At 36.1% G+C, this 13,242-nt stretch overlaps 1 protein-coding gene across 1 annotated transcript; it reads right to left on the reverse strand.

The window, feature by feature from the left end:
- Window positions 1-726: 726 nt before the first annotated feature.
- Window positions 727-11,035, reverse strand: LOC138314543 (enolase-phosphatase E1-like). Its single transcript, XM_069254926.1, is given in 3 exon segments — window positions 727-3,301; window positions 3,304-3,846; window positions 10,341-11,035. Coding segments are annotated over 3 exon segments (2,316 nt in total). The 5' UTR covers window positions 10,386-11,035; the 3' UTR covers window positions 727-1,573.
- Between the last annotated feature and the right edge of the window lie 2,207 nt (window positions 11,036-13,242).

Genomic DNA, 13,242 nt, shown 5'->3' on the forward strand with positions numbered 1-13,242 from the left:
GAAAAAGAGACACTTAAGTGGACATAAAAGTTACTTAAGTTTTTAAAGTTATGTACTTAAGTAGTTTTGGTATTTTATCCTGAAACGGCCTTCCATATCTTCTTTATTGTCTTGATACAAATGCGCCCTGTACAGTTTTAACAAATTAGTAAAGAATATTACATGTAACTATGAGGGAACATAGGTTGACGAAATGGCCTTTAATTGTTACAAGTGTTACACACCACTTCCAGTTGACTGTACATACTGTATATAAAGTGATATAAGTACCAGGATGGTAGCAAAAAATCATTTCAAAATGTGTCCTAGTTTTTGTAGAAAAAAGACAATTGTGCCCTGCATGTTACCCCCATATATGAAGATTTTAATCTGGTTCCTTTGTAGATTTCTACAACGTTCACGCTATATATGATCGATATTTGCGTTGGCATCAATGAAGCTGTGACCGCTTTCTCTTCCGGACCACGTGGCTTTGTCTTCATTTGCTGTTTAATGAACATTTTTGCATACCCATATACTATGACGGTACTTTGACCGATGTTTGATGGTTGGTGTGCTTTAATATCACTTTGGAATGAGAATGTCTTATACAGACATTTTAGCAGGTTGATGGCAGTCAAGGACGTACAATGAGTTCTTACAATCCTTGGATTTTTAGCAGCATATGTTAGGTAAAACATGATTCCTGACTAATAAATTGCGATCATTAAGGTTTATTGTCTATGTTACAATAAAACGTTAGGTGGCGTTTAGTTTTGTCTGTATAAGGAACACATGTTAGAAATTGTCTTATGAAACTGATTTTCCATTCAATGAAACCTAAGTGGCGTTTTACTGATTAAAAGCACTTAATATTTATATTCCAATTTAACTACCATGGAAAGATTTGAGAATGTGAATTCGTCTTTCCATAAAACATTGTTATTCAGTCTACTAGCCAATCACGCACGCCGAAACACATTTAATTTTATAAAAATCAGGAGTAGAAAATTATCTGAATGGAATTAAACATGAACACAATAGCATGTGAACCAAATTCCTCTCTCATACAACATTATAAATAATCAAACAAATTGATGAACTAGTACTATTCATATATTGATTCATTACGCATCTGCAATTGTTTGCTTATGTATCGTTATACCTTGTCTTTATTGTCTTGATACATATATGTAGTTCTGGTTCATCTCGTACAATCCACTCAACTATGTCGTCCGTATACAGAATAATTTTAACTGTCTATGCTAAGATATGGACGTCGTTTTCAGACTTTACTGTAAAGGACGACATTATCTCACAATTTTCATGCATGGAGAATTTACTTCCAAGTGATTCTCTCCAACATCGGTTGATGTTCCGCAATGCCACCTGAAGAAGTGGCTACTGAACTTCACATAACAACTAACTTACTTCGTAAATCTATTCATCGTCACAGTATTCCACAATAGCCGAGAACATACCAGCGTATCCTTGCTATATGTAGAACTTGGTAACACATTTCCACATTTGCTACATGCCACGTTTTGCGGTATCCACATGGAATTTTAAGAACAAATACTAAGATACACATACATCATGATGGTCTATAATTTGTGCCGTGCATCTGTTTGTATACCTTAGAATGTGGCTTTAGTTTCTTCGGCCCAGAATAAACTCGTTGAGACGATGAGTTATTGTTTGGGGATAGCACACGCATCGCATCTGAAAACTGCTGTGATGATTGCGGAACCAATGTCTTCCTTTTAGGTGTACCTTTATAACCCCTTGCCTTTCCCGCCATTTTTCTGTCAGCAGACGATACTTCACCGAATACAACATTTGACGGAAGAAATTCAGTGAGATCTACATCATCCGACACTGAAACGAAACTTTGATCGGATTCTAACCCCACACTTCCATCGGAATCGTAATTCTTTGTTTCTTTCTGCCAGTAATCGGTTTCATCATCATCCGATATTTCGCCGTTTTTCTTAGATTCTTCTTCTTCACCGTCTTGATCGTCTACTTCTCCTGCACCCGCTAGTCGTACGGCAATCTCCATGTCCGCGTCGTTTGGTTCACGGCCAAGATATTCAGCCATGACGGCCTTAACCTTATCTGTGTTAGACATCATCGATGTTAACTGCTTCTCAAGTTTTTCTTTCTCAGTCTTCTTCTGTTTGGCATCTGTCTTAATGTCTGCGATTTTCCCCTCGACATCACCGACAAAATGAATAAAATTTGGCCTCAATTCTAGCTCTAATAGAAAATCTTCCTGAACAACAGATTTCTGATATTCTAACAAACCTAGTTCGATTTGTCGTTTAGTAAGTTCCTTATCAAGTGTTTCTGCCCTTTTAGACAGTTCTGAATGCTGCAAGCTACCAGGTGGTATTCCCGCAATTTCATCAATTGTCTTCTGTCTTTCGTTGAGATATTTTGAGAACTCCTTCTGTGCAGTTTGAAGTTTACTATCAGCTTTTTCGAAGTTTGCATTGAGTTTATCAACCCTATCTTCCCTAGCCTTCAATGTCTGCATTTCCTTGGTCAGTTCTGTCATTTGATTGTCGTGGGATTGAAGTAACTCTGTAACATTGACAATCCTTGCCTTTATTTTTGCCATGTGGTTGTTATAAGTTTTTGTGGTAGCCTCCCTCATTTTTCGTTCGGCTTCCTCCATTTCTCGGGTGTCTTCTTTCTGTTCTTCCGCATCAGCAGGTGCTGTTACATCTTCGTCTTGAGTTATCTTGCGACGAAGAGGAAGTCTGCCTTTGTAAATCCTTTCTGCAATTTTGATCCATTCTCTGGACAAATCGAGTGCTCGATAACATTTTATAAACACATCGGGAACAACTCGGAACACAAGTTCGAATGGAGCACAATGTAAATAATGTACGACCTCATGGTGACTGTCCTGGTCAAAATATTCTAATTTCTGATCATCTTCCTCCAATAGTCCTGTCCATTTAGACATTGTTTCTTCCAACTCACTAACAACGTTTTGTATTCGTTTCCTCTCATTTTCTTTCGTAGCCTCTGGTTTCCTTTGATTAGTTTTTGGAAGACGATTGGAATTTTTCACTTTTTTATTTTTCCGTGTTCCTGCCACAGTAGAAGAATCCGTGGATGTATTGTTTTTGTCGTTGTCTGTTGGGCTGTCACTACTCTGTGATTCGGTCGGTTCATTTGGATCATAGAAGTCTTGGAGTAGAGATTGGTAAACGTTATCATAGAAGTAAGTCTTTGACTCACGTAAATATGCCACATCCTTTGCAAACGTTGCATAGTGCCGCAAAGCCACAATTTGCCTATCCGTCAGTTTTTTCCACCTCCTGCCTCAATCACTTCTAGTCCTTTAATGATCTCACGAACCTGTTTAAGAGAAGTAATGTTCACAGTTTTAGTTACTTGTTTGGCTTTGGAAGAAACATGCTCAGTTTTCTCGTTAGAGCTATCACTACTTTTTGACGACTTCACGGAGGCACGGTCTGAACTTTTATTTGACTTGTCACTTTTTACGCTTTTATTATCGACGTCCTTTTCTGAAGCACCTTCGCTTCCATCTTCATTTTCACTTCCGTCCGCTTTGCCTTTCTCCGAGTCATTTCCATGATGATCTGTTGTTTCTTCATCCTCTTCTTTTGTTGCGGCAGCCTCCGCTAGCGCAGCCGCAGCAGCTGCCGCCTCTTGTGCTGCTGTTTGAGTTCGTAATTCCGTCGTCACTATTCGGAGTAGGTCATAGACACGATCCATAGAAAACCTGGAGATGGCATGACGGATAAGTTTCTCGAAGGCCGAGAGTTTCCCTGGAAGTTCTCCACGACCAACATAATCGTCTCCTGGCGGACTAACCACTACCGGTTGTGTCTGAAAATACAAAAATGAAAAGAACTGTTAGTCTGTAGTTAGATGGATTATTTAAATTCAAATGTCGACTCAAACATGAAATTTACTTCTGGAAAATTGAACTTCGTGATTACAGTGTATTTAAGGGACTGGATCGATGCAAGCATAATTTTTAAAGAAAAATATATCGGTGAGGTATTGTGATGAATATATATTTCAACAGTCGATATTATCAGTTTCGTCAAAGTTTCTTTAAACATTTACCCGCCTTTGTTTAAATTACTTTCACATATCTAGTCACAGTCTGTTGAAAATTACATCCTATTAGGTATATACCATGTTCTCCAAAGACATTCTTGTAAAAGTGTCCCATAGCCTGTTTAACACATACTGATATATGAACGTATGCGGACCTTACGAAGTGCCACACGAGTGTAATTGTCGTAACAATCTAATAGATAGGACCATGTGATTAGTAGATATTTAATATCGAGTTACCAGGTCGTTGCTTTTGACTCGGTGCCATGTATTGTCTTAGGGTCTAGCCAGTCATACCCATGACCATATCGAACTATCAAACGGCCCGTGTGAACCATGATATCGGTCTATACTTCGTGTGAATCTATACTAGTGTGACCCGTGACAATCTTTATACTCCTTACGATCCCGCTAAGATGATAATTGTATGTCACGCGCCTGTCTGTTGATACATGTTTAATTCATTATTTTGTCCATACATAAACAGTTGGAAGCATTTGCTGTTTGTGTTTAGAGAGATGGACATGAGTGTTAGAGTCATATTCCAGATATCGATAACTGTATGTTATCAAGAGTTGCATTTGTAACTCGCGCTTTAGTTCGTTCTGTAAACTTTGTTATACATTAATTTGAATGAAACTCAAAAAAATAATCGTTCATTGAATGCTCTATCACTGACACAGAATAATACAGACAGCGGGTTTTTTTTTCAAAATAAACCTCATTATACTAACATCATGTATTGTGAGACATATGTACAGTAATGGTCTCTCAAGATAATTTTTGAGAACGTGAATCTAATAAAAACCTAATAAACAGCAACAAAACGGACTTTGAACGTGTCAATTTGTTCTATATATAACTGTGAATAAAAGAGAATTCAGTCTTTTAATCTCAGAACGACTATATACATTATGTCTTTTTAATAGCCTTACCGAAGGTCATACCTATTTATATAGCTACTTATGTATTCTAAAAATACCTCACTTTTATATACCCCATGTACTGATCGTGTAAGTATCGATTACGCAATTAAGTGGTTTATATGAAAAAAAAATGTTTTTATACATCCGAGCAATTAAGTTCAGATTACAAATATATCTATAAAATGTAGAAGGTCATCGGGACCAGAGAGTCCGTTAACTATGACTGTATGGGATATCTGTTAAAATTGAATTTGGAGAAATCTTTTCTTTGTCAACATACAGTTTTCAAAATAAGCCAAATCTATATAAAACAAAACAAAACAAACAAAAAACCATGAAAATGTATTCCCTACATCACGATGTTTTAAGGTTCCATTATCACGAGAAAAAAATCAAGTGATGCAATGCAAGTGATATTATTATTTTTCTATTTTGTACGATATCGAATTTCTGAAAACAAAATGTAGATTCAACGATTTTCTTCACTCTTTGCATAAAATTTAGAATTGGAAATTAGTATATTTGACCTACATCAAATTTTTCAAATGAAAATATCACTGATACAGTATTAAACTGCTTTAATACTCTCAATGCTATTTGTTTTTTAACAACTGAAGCAACGAACAATTTTCGGAAATATGTTTCAACTTTTCAACTAAAGAGTAAGCAAATATCTTCAATATTCTAGCTTTCTTATTGCAATTTTTGAAGTTTGGAAGAAATTAGCAAAGGTGCACGCTATCAATGGCAATGTATCGATCGATAGATAAGTTTATAAAATGTCTAGATAAACAAAACATTTTTAAGGTAAAGTATGGACTGTTTGTCAATGTGGTTTTTCTCACTTAGATGATCTTCCCAATAATTGCGACTCTCTTCCCCACCACTTGACCCAATTTGTATGAATACGAAACACTGACAAAACGTATTTACAATTCACTAGAAATATAATAACCCTCTCCTTTGGTGTATCCGAATCACTTTCCTGACGTACTTTAGATCAAGTTGTGTCAACAGGTGTTGTTTGGTAATAAAATATTTGTTCTATGTGGAATATATTAAGGTGCTAAGCAAGGATGGGTTTCTTACCAGGTACTGACCAGGCTAATTGACATTTTTTTCAAAAACTAAACCTGAACGTTATATAAAACTTTAGATACCATTTTGTATTGGCGATATATGTAACTTAATACTTATACCTACGGGTGCGGAAGGGTTTCAATTTTATTTTATTAACGTACTTCTCCTAACATACAGTAAATTGGTATGGATAATGTACATATGCGTTTTTATTGACTGGTATTATGTACTTTTAAAAATATTTTCTACAGGCTTCCTTCCCTCTGTTATATCAAATCACATTTGATAGCTCTATCGCATGATATACAATGTGTTATTTTTGCCTAGTGCTTTTTATTATCTATGATTCTCCATTGTAAAAGTGACCACTTATCCAATACACAAAACTGTCTGTCGTGCACAGTCTTTTAAAGAGCCCTGCAGGTAGGGCGTTGTATAGAATTGTACCTGCTGCCTCTATTGCGTGATCGTAAAAGGCGACTAAATTTAGGATCTTATCTTTTCTTTTCTTCCTAACTGACTTAGTCATTCCTAACGCCTCCCTTTGCACCGCCTCACTTTTGGCCTTGAGTTGAGCGTTGGCCCCCGTGAGGAAGGCTTTGGGTTCTGTCCCGTGGCCGAGACACACCAAAGTCTATAAAAGTGGTAGTTTCTGCTCCTGCTTATCGCTCAGCATACAGGAAGTGGGACGACTGGTTCGCCTGTTGTCAGTATAATGTGACCGGGTGGGGTGTGTTGCTTGGTGTCTTCGGCGGCATACTTCAGTGATATAGCACTATAATAAGGGCAACAGTAGTTCCACTATACAAGAAGACACTACATGAATATACCGCAGTCTCCCAAAACTAGCACCTCGCACAACATACACGCAACGCACTGCATACATGGAAGGCCGTTCTTACATGACCGTAGCTGTTAATAGGACGTTAAATTAATCAATCAAACAAACAAACAAACAAAACCATTTAAAGAACTGGTGCATTTCGGCATACAGATATCATCCTAAAGAGATATCGTCATTTTAATGGCGAAACCTATATACAGTATGATATTCCTTCCCTTACTTTAAAAGATACGGAAGATAATATGTATCTTTATAATGACCACCTGCGTATTAAGAACATTTAATTGGGGGTCCCACATGACCATTTATAAAACAATTTGCCTGTATATTAAGATCATTTGGCTATAGAGACCGATTTTCCCTTGTCCTCTAGGTTGTCTTTATAGACAAGTTTGACTGAATGGGCCTACGCTTTTGTCTGATTTAATTGTTGATAACTACCTCCTCTTCTATAACTGAATGTGGTTTTATTGTTTATTGGAAATAAGATATTTAGATATGAAATGCTTGCAAATTGTGTGACATCTGGAAAAATGATATAAAAAATGATGTTGAAAACTAATATACATATAGCTTATCAAAGAAACGAAATACATGATTATGCATCATGACCATCCTCGGTCCTAGGTGTTCGTTGCACTATCGTTTACTAACCCCTGGGACCATAGGCCACATTTGTACTGGTAAATGAATAATTCATTACCGAAATCCTGATCATTTGATTGGCTCCGCTAAAACCAGACGGTTGCATTCAAATTTCGTGTTTCAAAACATACTCTCGATATGATTTGGTACACTTTGTTTATATATTTCAAGGACGTAGATGATATATACAACATATGAACGTTCTTTACAATTTGTAATACATTTAATACTATTCGCGACTTCTACAAAACTTTACATTTGGGATTACTTTTAAATTCAGTTTTGTTAACCATGTGCATTGTTTATGTTTGTTTATGATATATGTTTGATAAGATATACTTGTTTCTCAGCTCAAAATAGTCGTCTGCTACCCAGAGCACTGTCCTGTCTTTATGCACGTGAAGGCTGACATACCTGTGTCATGATTGAGTGCATTTTCAGACCGATATCATATAGTTTTTCACTTGATACACAGGTACTTGACTATTTATATAAGGACGAACTCTATATATGTGACCCAGTATTACATATTCATGTGTAGAGGTGTCATTATATCGATACACTCAAAAGCCTGTTTATCAATAGTGACAGTTATTGATTCATATCAATAACTGTGTATTAGTGGAAGTATCAATTAGTTTAATCGTTTAAAAACTTACCCGGAATTAAAAGCAATAATTGAACACATAACACGTGCTTTGAGCATGGTCTAGTTGATCGTGTGACCACATCTCAAATAGTCAATTGGACGAGTTACGCGTGCAGTGAATTATTGATAAGTAGATAAGTGATCAACTCGACTTACAAAAGGGCGCTGATAACTTGAACACGCTTGTTCATTGGTAAGTAGTTTTATGAATATTTAAAACCACAGCAAATGCTGCCTATGGTCCCAGATAGTGGGACGTACACCTGGGACCGAGGATGCACTATGACATAAACATTACATTACTGTTTATTAGTACATATGTGTCGTTGAGTACACATGAATATTTATGCATACTTTTATGGAATAATATATTTTGTATTACATACAGATATTGTATCCAATGGTTGCACTGTCAGATATAACGATTAGGATATACTGATAAATAAATGTCGTGATAATTTAGTATGTATATAATGTTATAACAACACAACAACATGTTGTACTTATATCGGTTGGTTGATTAGGTACAACGCACTAAACAATATTTACATTTATCACATAACTGGCCTGTCCAGCTATGTCATACGGTCATGTCATTAATATCGTAAGACTTATGTGTAATAACACTATTGTGACGTCAAAAGCAGTTTTGACGTCATAATCTATATATGACGTCGCATGATTGTCTCAGTAGACGGAAACGTTACACCCGAGCCGGAATTCTACTATTTTATATAGAGACGAAATCCATTTTTGTTTACTTTTATTTCTATTGTTGAAAGTTATGTGATAAATAGAATCTTACACTCTTGACTATGTGATATGAAATTTATCAAACTCGTTAAATAATCGGATATTCCACTCGCCTAAAGGCTCGTGGCATATTGAATTATTGAACTCTTTTGATAAACTCCATATCACATAGTCACGAGTGTAAGATCCTCTATTTAAATAGATTTGTACTAAAGAACAAAATGTATGCCTTTTTTATATGAAATATCGATTTTTATTTGTCGAAACTCGATGCACAATCTCTAGTCGTAATACCTTTAACATGATGATTCAATTGTTTATGACTTGTTAAGGGTAGATTTACGATACATGTAACATGAAGTGTTGTTTACTATCCCAATACTGGATACAATCATGGATTTTAATGAATATCCATTTAGCCTTGAGTAGGTCCCCATTTAAATAACCTATGCCATCTCATAAGACATTGACTTATAACATTAATATTGTTTATTAGTTTCTTTTTACCATCTAGCAAACCATACCTATGCGCCATAATTTGATTTTAATTGCTAAATGTTAGCTAGTATCACGTTTCATCACGATTTTACTATATTTGAACACCCTATATTTTCTACTCCTTTTACTGTCCACGTTTTTCTTTTTTTATTGTAGATGATAACTCTTTACTATATACGCTAGTTTTACTCGTCAGTAACGATTTCTTATTACAGTACAATATTGCACACTTATTGCACAAGATTACCTTTTTGCACATGCTATCTGCTTACTGTAATGTGCATGTATATATAGACTTTTTACATGACGTTTTATCACATAATCCGCCTGATATCCAGTGACTTTACCAATGTAATATTATTGCATATGACACTAGTATGCTATAACCTGGACCATTGTTGATTGACTGGAAATACATTCTGATGTCATTACATGACAGGAAACAATGGCGTGACGTCATAATTCGAGGACGTCGTGACAAAATGGCGGCCTCCGATTAATTTTTGCAACACATTTAGACGTTGAAATGTAGGTTGGCATAATTATGTGATAAAAAGTATATTAAGTTGTAATTTTGCTCACCATGTCGCGCAGAAATAAGAACTTCTAAACTCATTTCATACATATGTAACATGCCTTATGAAATGAACCCTAATTTCATATCATATATTTATTACTTAGTACTTGCCTAGTATTATAGTACATGCATATAAACACCAATTTCCATAGTGTTAAACGATTACATTATAATTTTTGCATTAATAATGAATACTTTTATATTTTATGTAATAACTTATTCACGAATACGATTATGTAATTCTTATTGTTATATCCTATTAGTATAACAATATGCTTATCTTACCTTAATGATCTTCTCTATATCACTTGATACGTCATTGGTGAGCATATTTCCCTTTAGTTGTAGTTTGATTCCATTAAGAACGTTAACACCTTAGTCTTTGATCTCCTTAAGTCTTTACACTGTACACGTGTTTTAATCAGTCATGTACCCAGATAATGGCTTGTGAATCAACATTCCAAATAATCCATATTCAGAACATTCACGTTTTTGGTAAGTGTTATAGTACACTCCATGAAATACTGGATGTAAATGTTTGTCACTTTCATTGTTCGGTTTCACTAGTCACGGTTCTGTTTGAATTCCATGATTGTTTAGCCATCGATTAACCTGAAAGACCAAGACATTAAAATTTAACGACATATATCCCAATACATAATGGAAATAACAAAACTATCGACCAAATATTGAAAGGTAACAAGCTTGCATAGTCTACACGTACGACCAGAGCATAATGGCCACACAGCGTTGTCAGACGAAGTGTCAAGGCCACTTTGGGGTAAAACTCTAGTGGGTACATAAGTCTATGTTCAGTCGTACAATTGTATATGGATCTATTTACGTTCAGAATTAATTCGATAACAGGGATTTAATTTTCTGGTATGAAGGCTCTTACACTTTACTGAGGTGATCAGGAGTTTTAGGGCATGCTTGGTGGAGCGTTTGATTTGACTGTGTACAGTATTTAAAGTGTTATTATATACATATCAACTGTGCATATTTGTGACACACATTATCATATATCTTGCTTGCTGGGCAGGAATTAGTTTTAATTAACTGATATACATTGCTTTTTATATATTTAGTAAATGCAACTGTATATTTACTATAATAGGTTATAAGCTATACAAATCAAATTTTGTTTATGGTATGAATTATAGATAAAGCTTAAACGATTAAACGGTTGCAACATTAACAAGAGGCCCAAAGGGCCTTGACGGTCATCTGACTACCTTGGCAATGGTAAAATTGTCAGGACCATGTCAGGATCATTTTCAATTTCTTTCAACAAATTTTATTTCTAACAAGAGGCCCAAGGGCCTTTACATGTAGGAAATTAATTAGACATAGTGTCATGGTAGCCATCTTGGATTTCGGATCGACCCGAAAAATAACAACACTTTGTCGGGACCATGTCAGGATCATTTCATGCAAGTTTCAGTCAAATCGCACCGGTAGAACTTGAGAAGAAGTTGAAAATGTATTTTCAAGATGGCGGCTGTGGCGGCCATCTTGGATTTCGGATCGACCCGAAAAATAACAACACTTTGTCGGGACCTTGTCAGGATCATGTCATGCAAGTTTAAGCCAAATCGCACCAGTAGAACTTGAGAAGAAGTTCAAAATGTGTTTTCAAGATGGCGGCTATGGCGGCCATCTTGGATTTTGGATCAACCCGAAAAATAACAACACTTTGTCATGACCATGTCAGGATCATTTCATGTAAGTTTCAGCCAAATCGCATCGGTAGAACTTGAGAAGAAGTTCAAAATGTGTTTTCAAGATGGCGGCTGTAGTGGCCATCTTGGATTTCGGATCGACCCGAAAAATAACAACACTTTGTCGGGACCATGTCCGGATCATTTCATGCAAGTTTCAGTCAAATCGCACCGGTAGAACTTGAGAAGAAGTTAAAGATGTATTTTCAAGATGGCGGCTGTGGTGGCCATCTTGGATTTCAGATCGACCCGAAAAAATAACAACACTTTGTCGGGACCATGTCAGGATTATTTCATGCAAGTTTCAGCCAAATCGCACCAGTAGAACTTGGGAAGAAGTTCAAAATATGTTTTCAAGATGGCGGCTGTGGCGGCCATCTTGGATTTCGGATCGACCCGAAAAATAACAACACTTTGTCTGGACCATGTCAGGATCATTTCATGCAAGTTTCAGCCAAATCGCACTGGTAGAACTTGAGAAGAAGTTCAAAATGTGAAAAGTTAACGCACGGCGGACGGCGGACGGCGCACGACGACGGACGAAACATGACGACTATAGGTCAAACTGACCCTTTGGGTCAGATGACCTAAAAACCGAGATAGAGTTGCCATCGAAAAATCGTTTGATAATCATAGTACGTTTTCCTCTTGTTTATCTGATATCTTGCTTTAGTTTGACGGAAAGAAAGAAAACTAAGAATACAGTCCGGTAAGGATATCCCACCCGAGTAAATAATGCTGGATTAATATAGCAAATGGTTATACTTGTACTTACCACTAGCTTAAGCAGGTAAATTCCTGATAATTATTCCGTATGCTATTTTCGGTATGTCACTCCCAAGCTCAGACCTGCACAACCGATATGATCCTATCGTCAGCAGCAAATTTCATCTGGTTGCGCGGGGTTTGTAATCTTTGCCTAGCTCAGCAAACATCCACACCAAGAACAGGTTTAACATCGCAGCTTGTCACAAGAAAACATTTAAAAGAGAAATGTACACTTGTTATCGTGTGTCTATAAAGACATTTATCAACCCGCCGACACAGTGTCAATATGTGTTCGTACCTAGAGGTCTATAGAAATAATTGTCCTAGTCTAACAACACCAGTAAGGTACCTCAGAAACGTTACCCTATATCAATACCCAGTGTTCACTGGTCAGTCTGCACAATTTTAATTACTTTATAATTAACGGTCTGTAAATTCTGGTGAGAGACGAATCTGTAAGTATCAGTAAAAGTGCAGAAGGATGTCGACATCCAAGACAAACACTCCTGTTACCGATAATGGTCTGAAGAGCAAAAAAGTTTGAAGATTTTGTGTAATTGTCTTTGCTATTGAAATCGGTTATTGAATTTTAATTTTTAAAAGAGTCTTTTATTTGCTTTATGATTTATCAATAAAAATGTTTGTTTGATAAAAAGTATTTCATTTTCTTTTATTATTAAATTGTTATACTGTTTTTC

The sequence above is a fragment of the Argopecten irradians genome, chromosome 2 (assembly GCF_041381155.1).
Source record: "Argopecten irradians isolate NY chromosome 2, Ai_NY, whole genome shotgun sequence".
In the NCBI taxonomy this organism is placed as follows: Eukaryota; Metazoa; Mollusca; class Bivalvia; order Pectinida; family Pectinidae; genus Argopecten; species Argopecten irradians.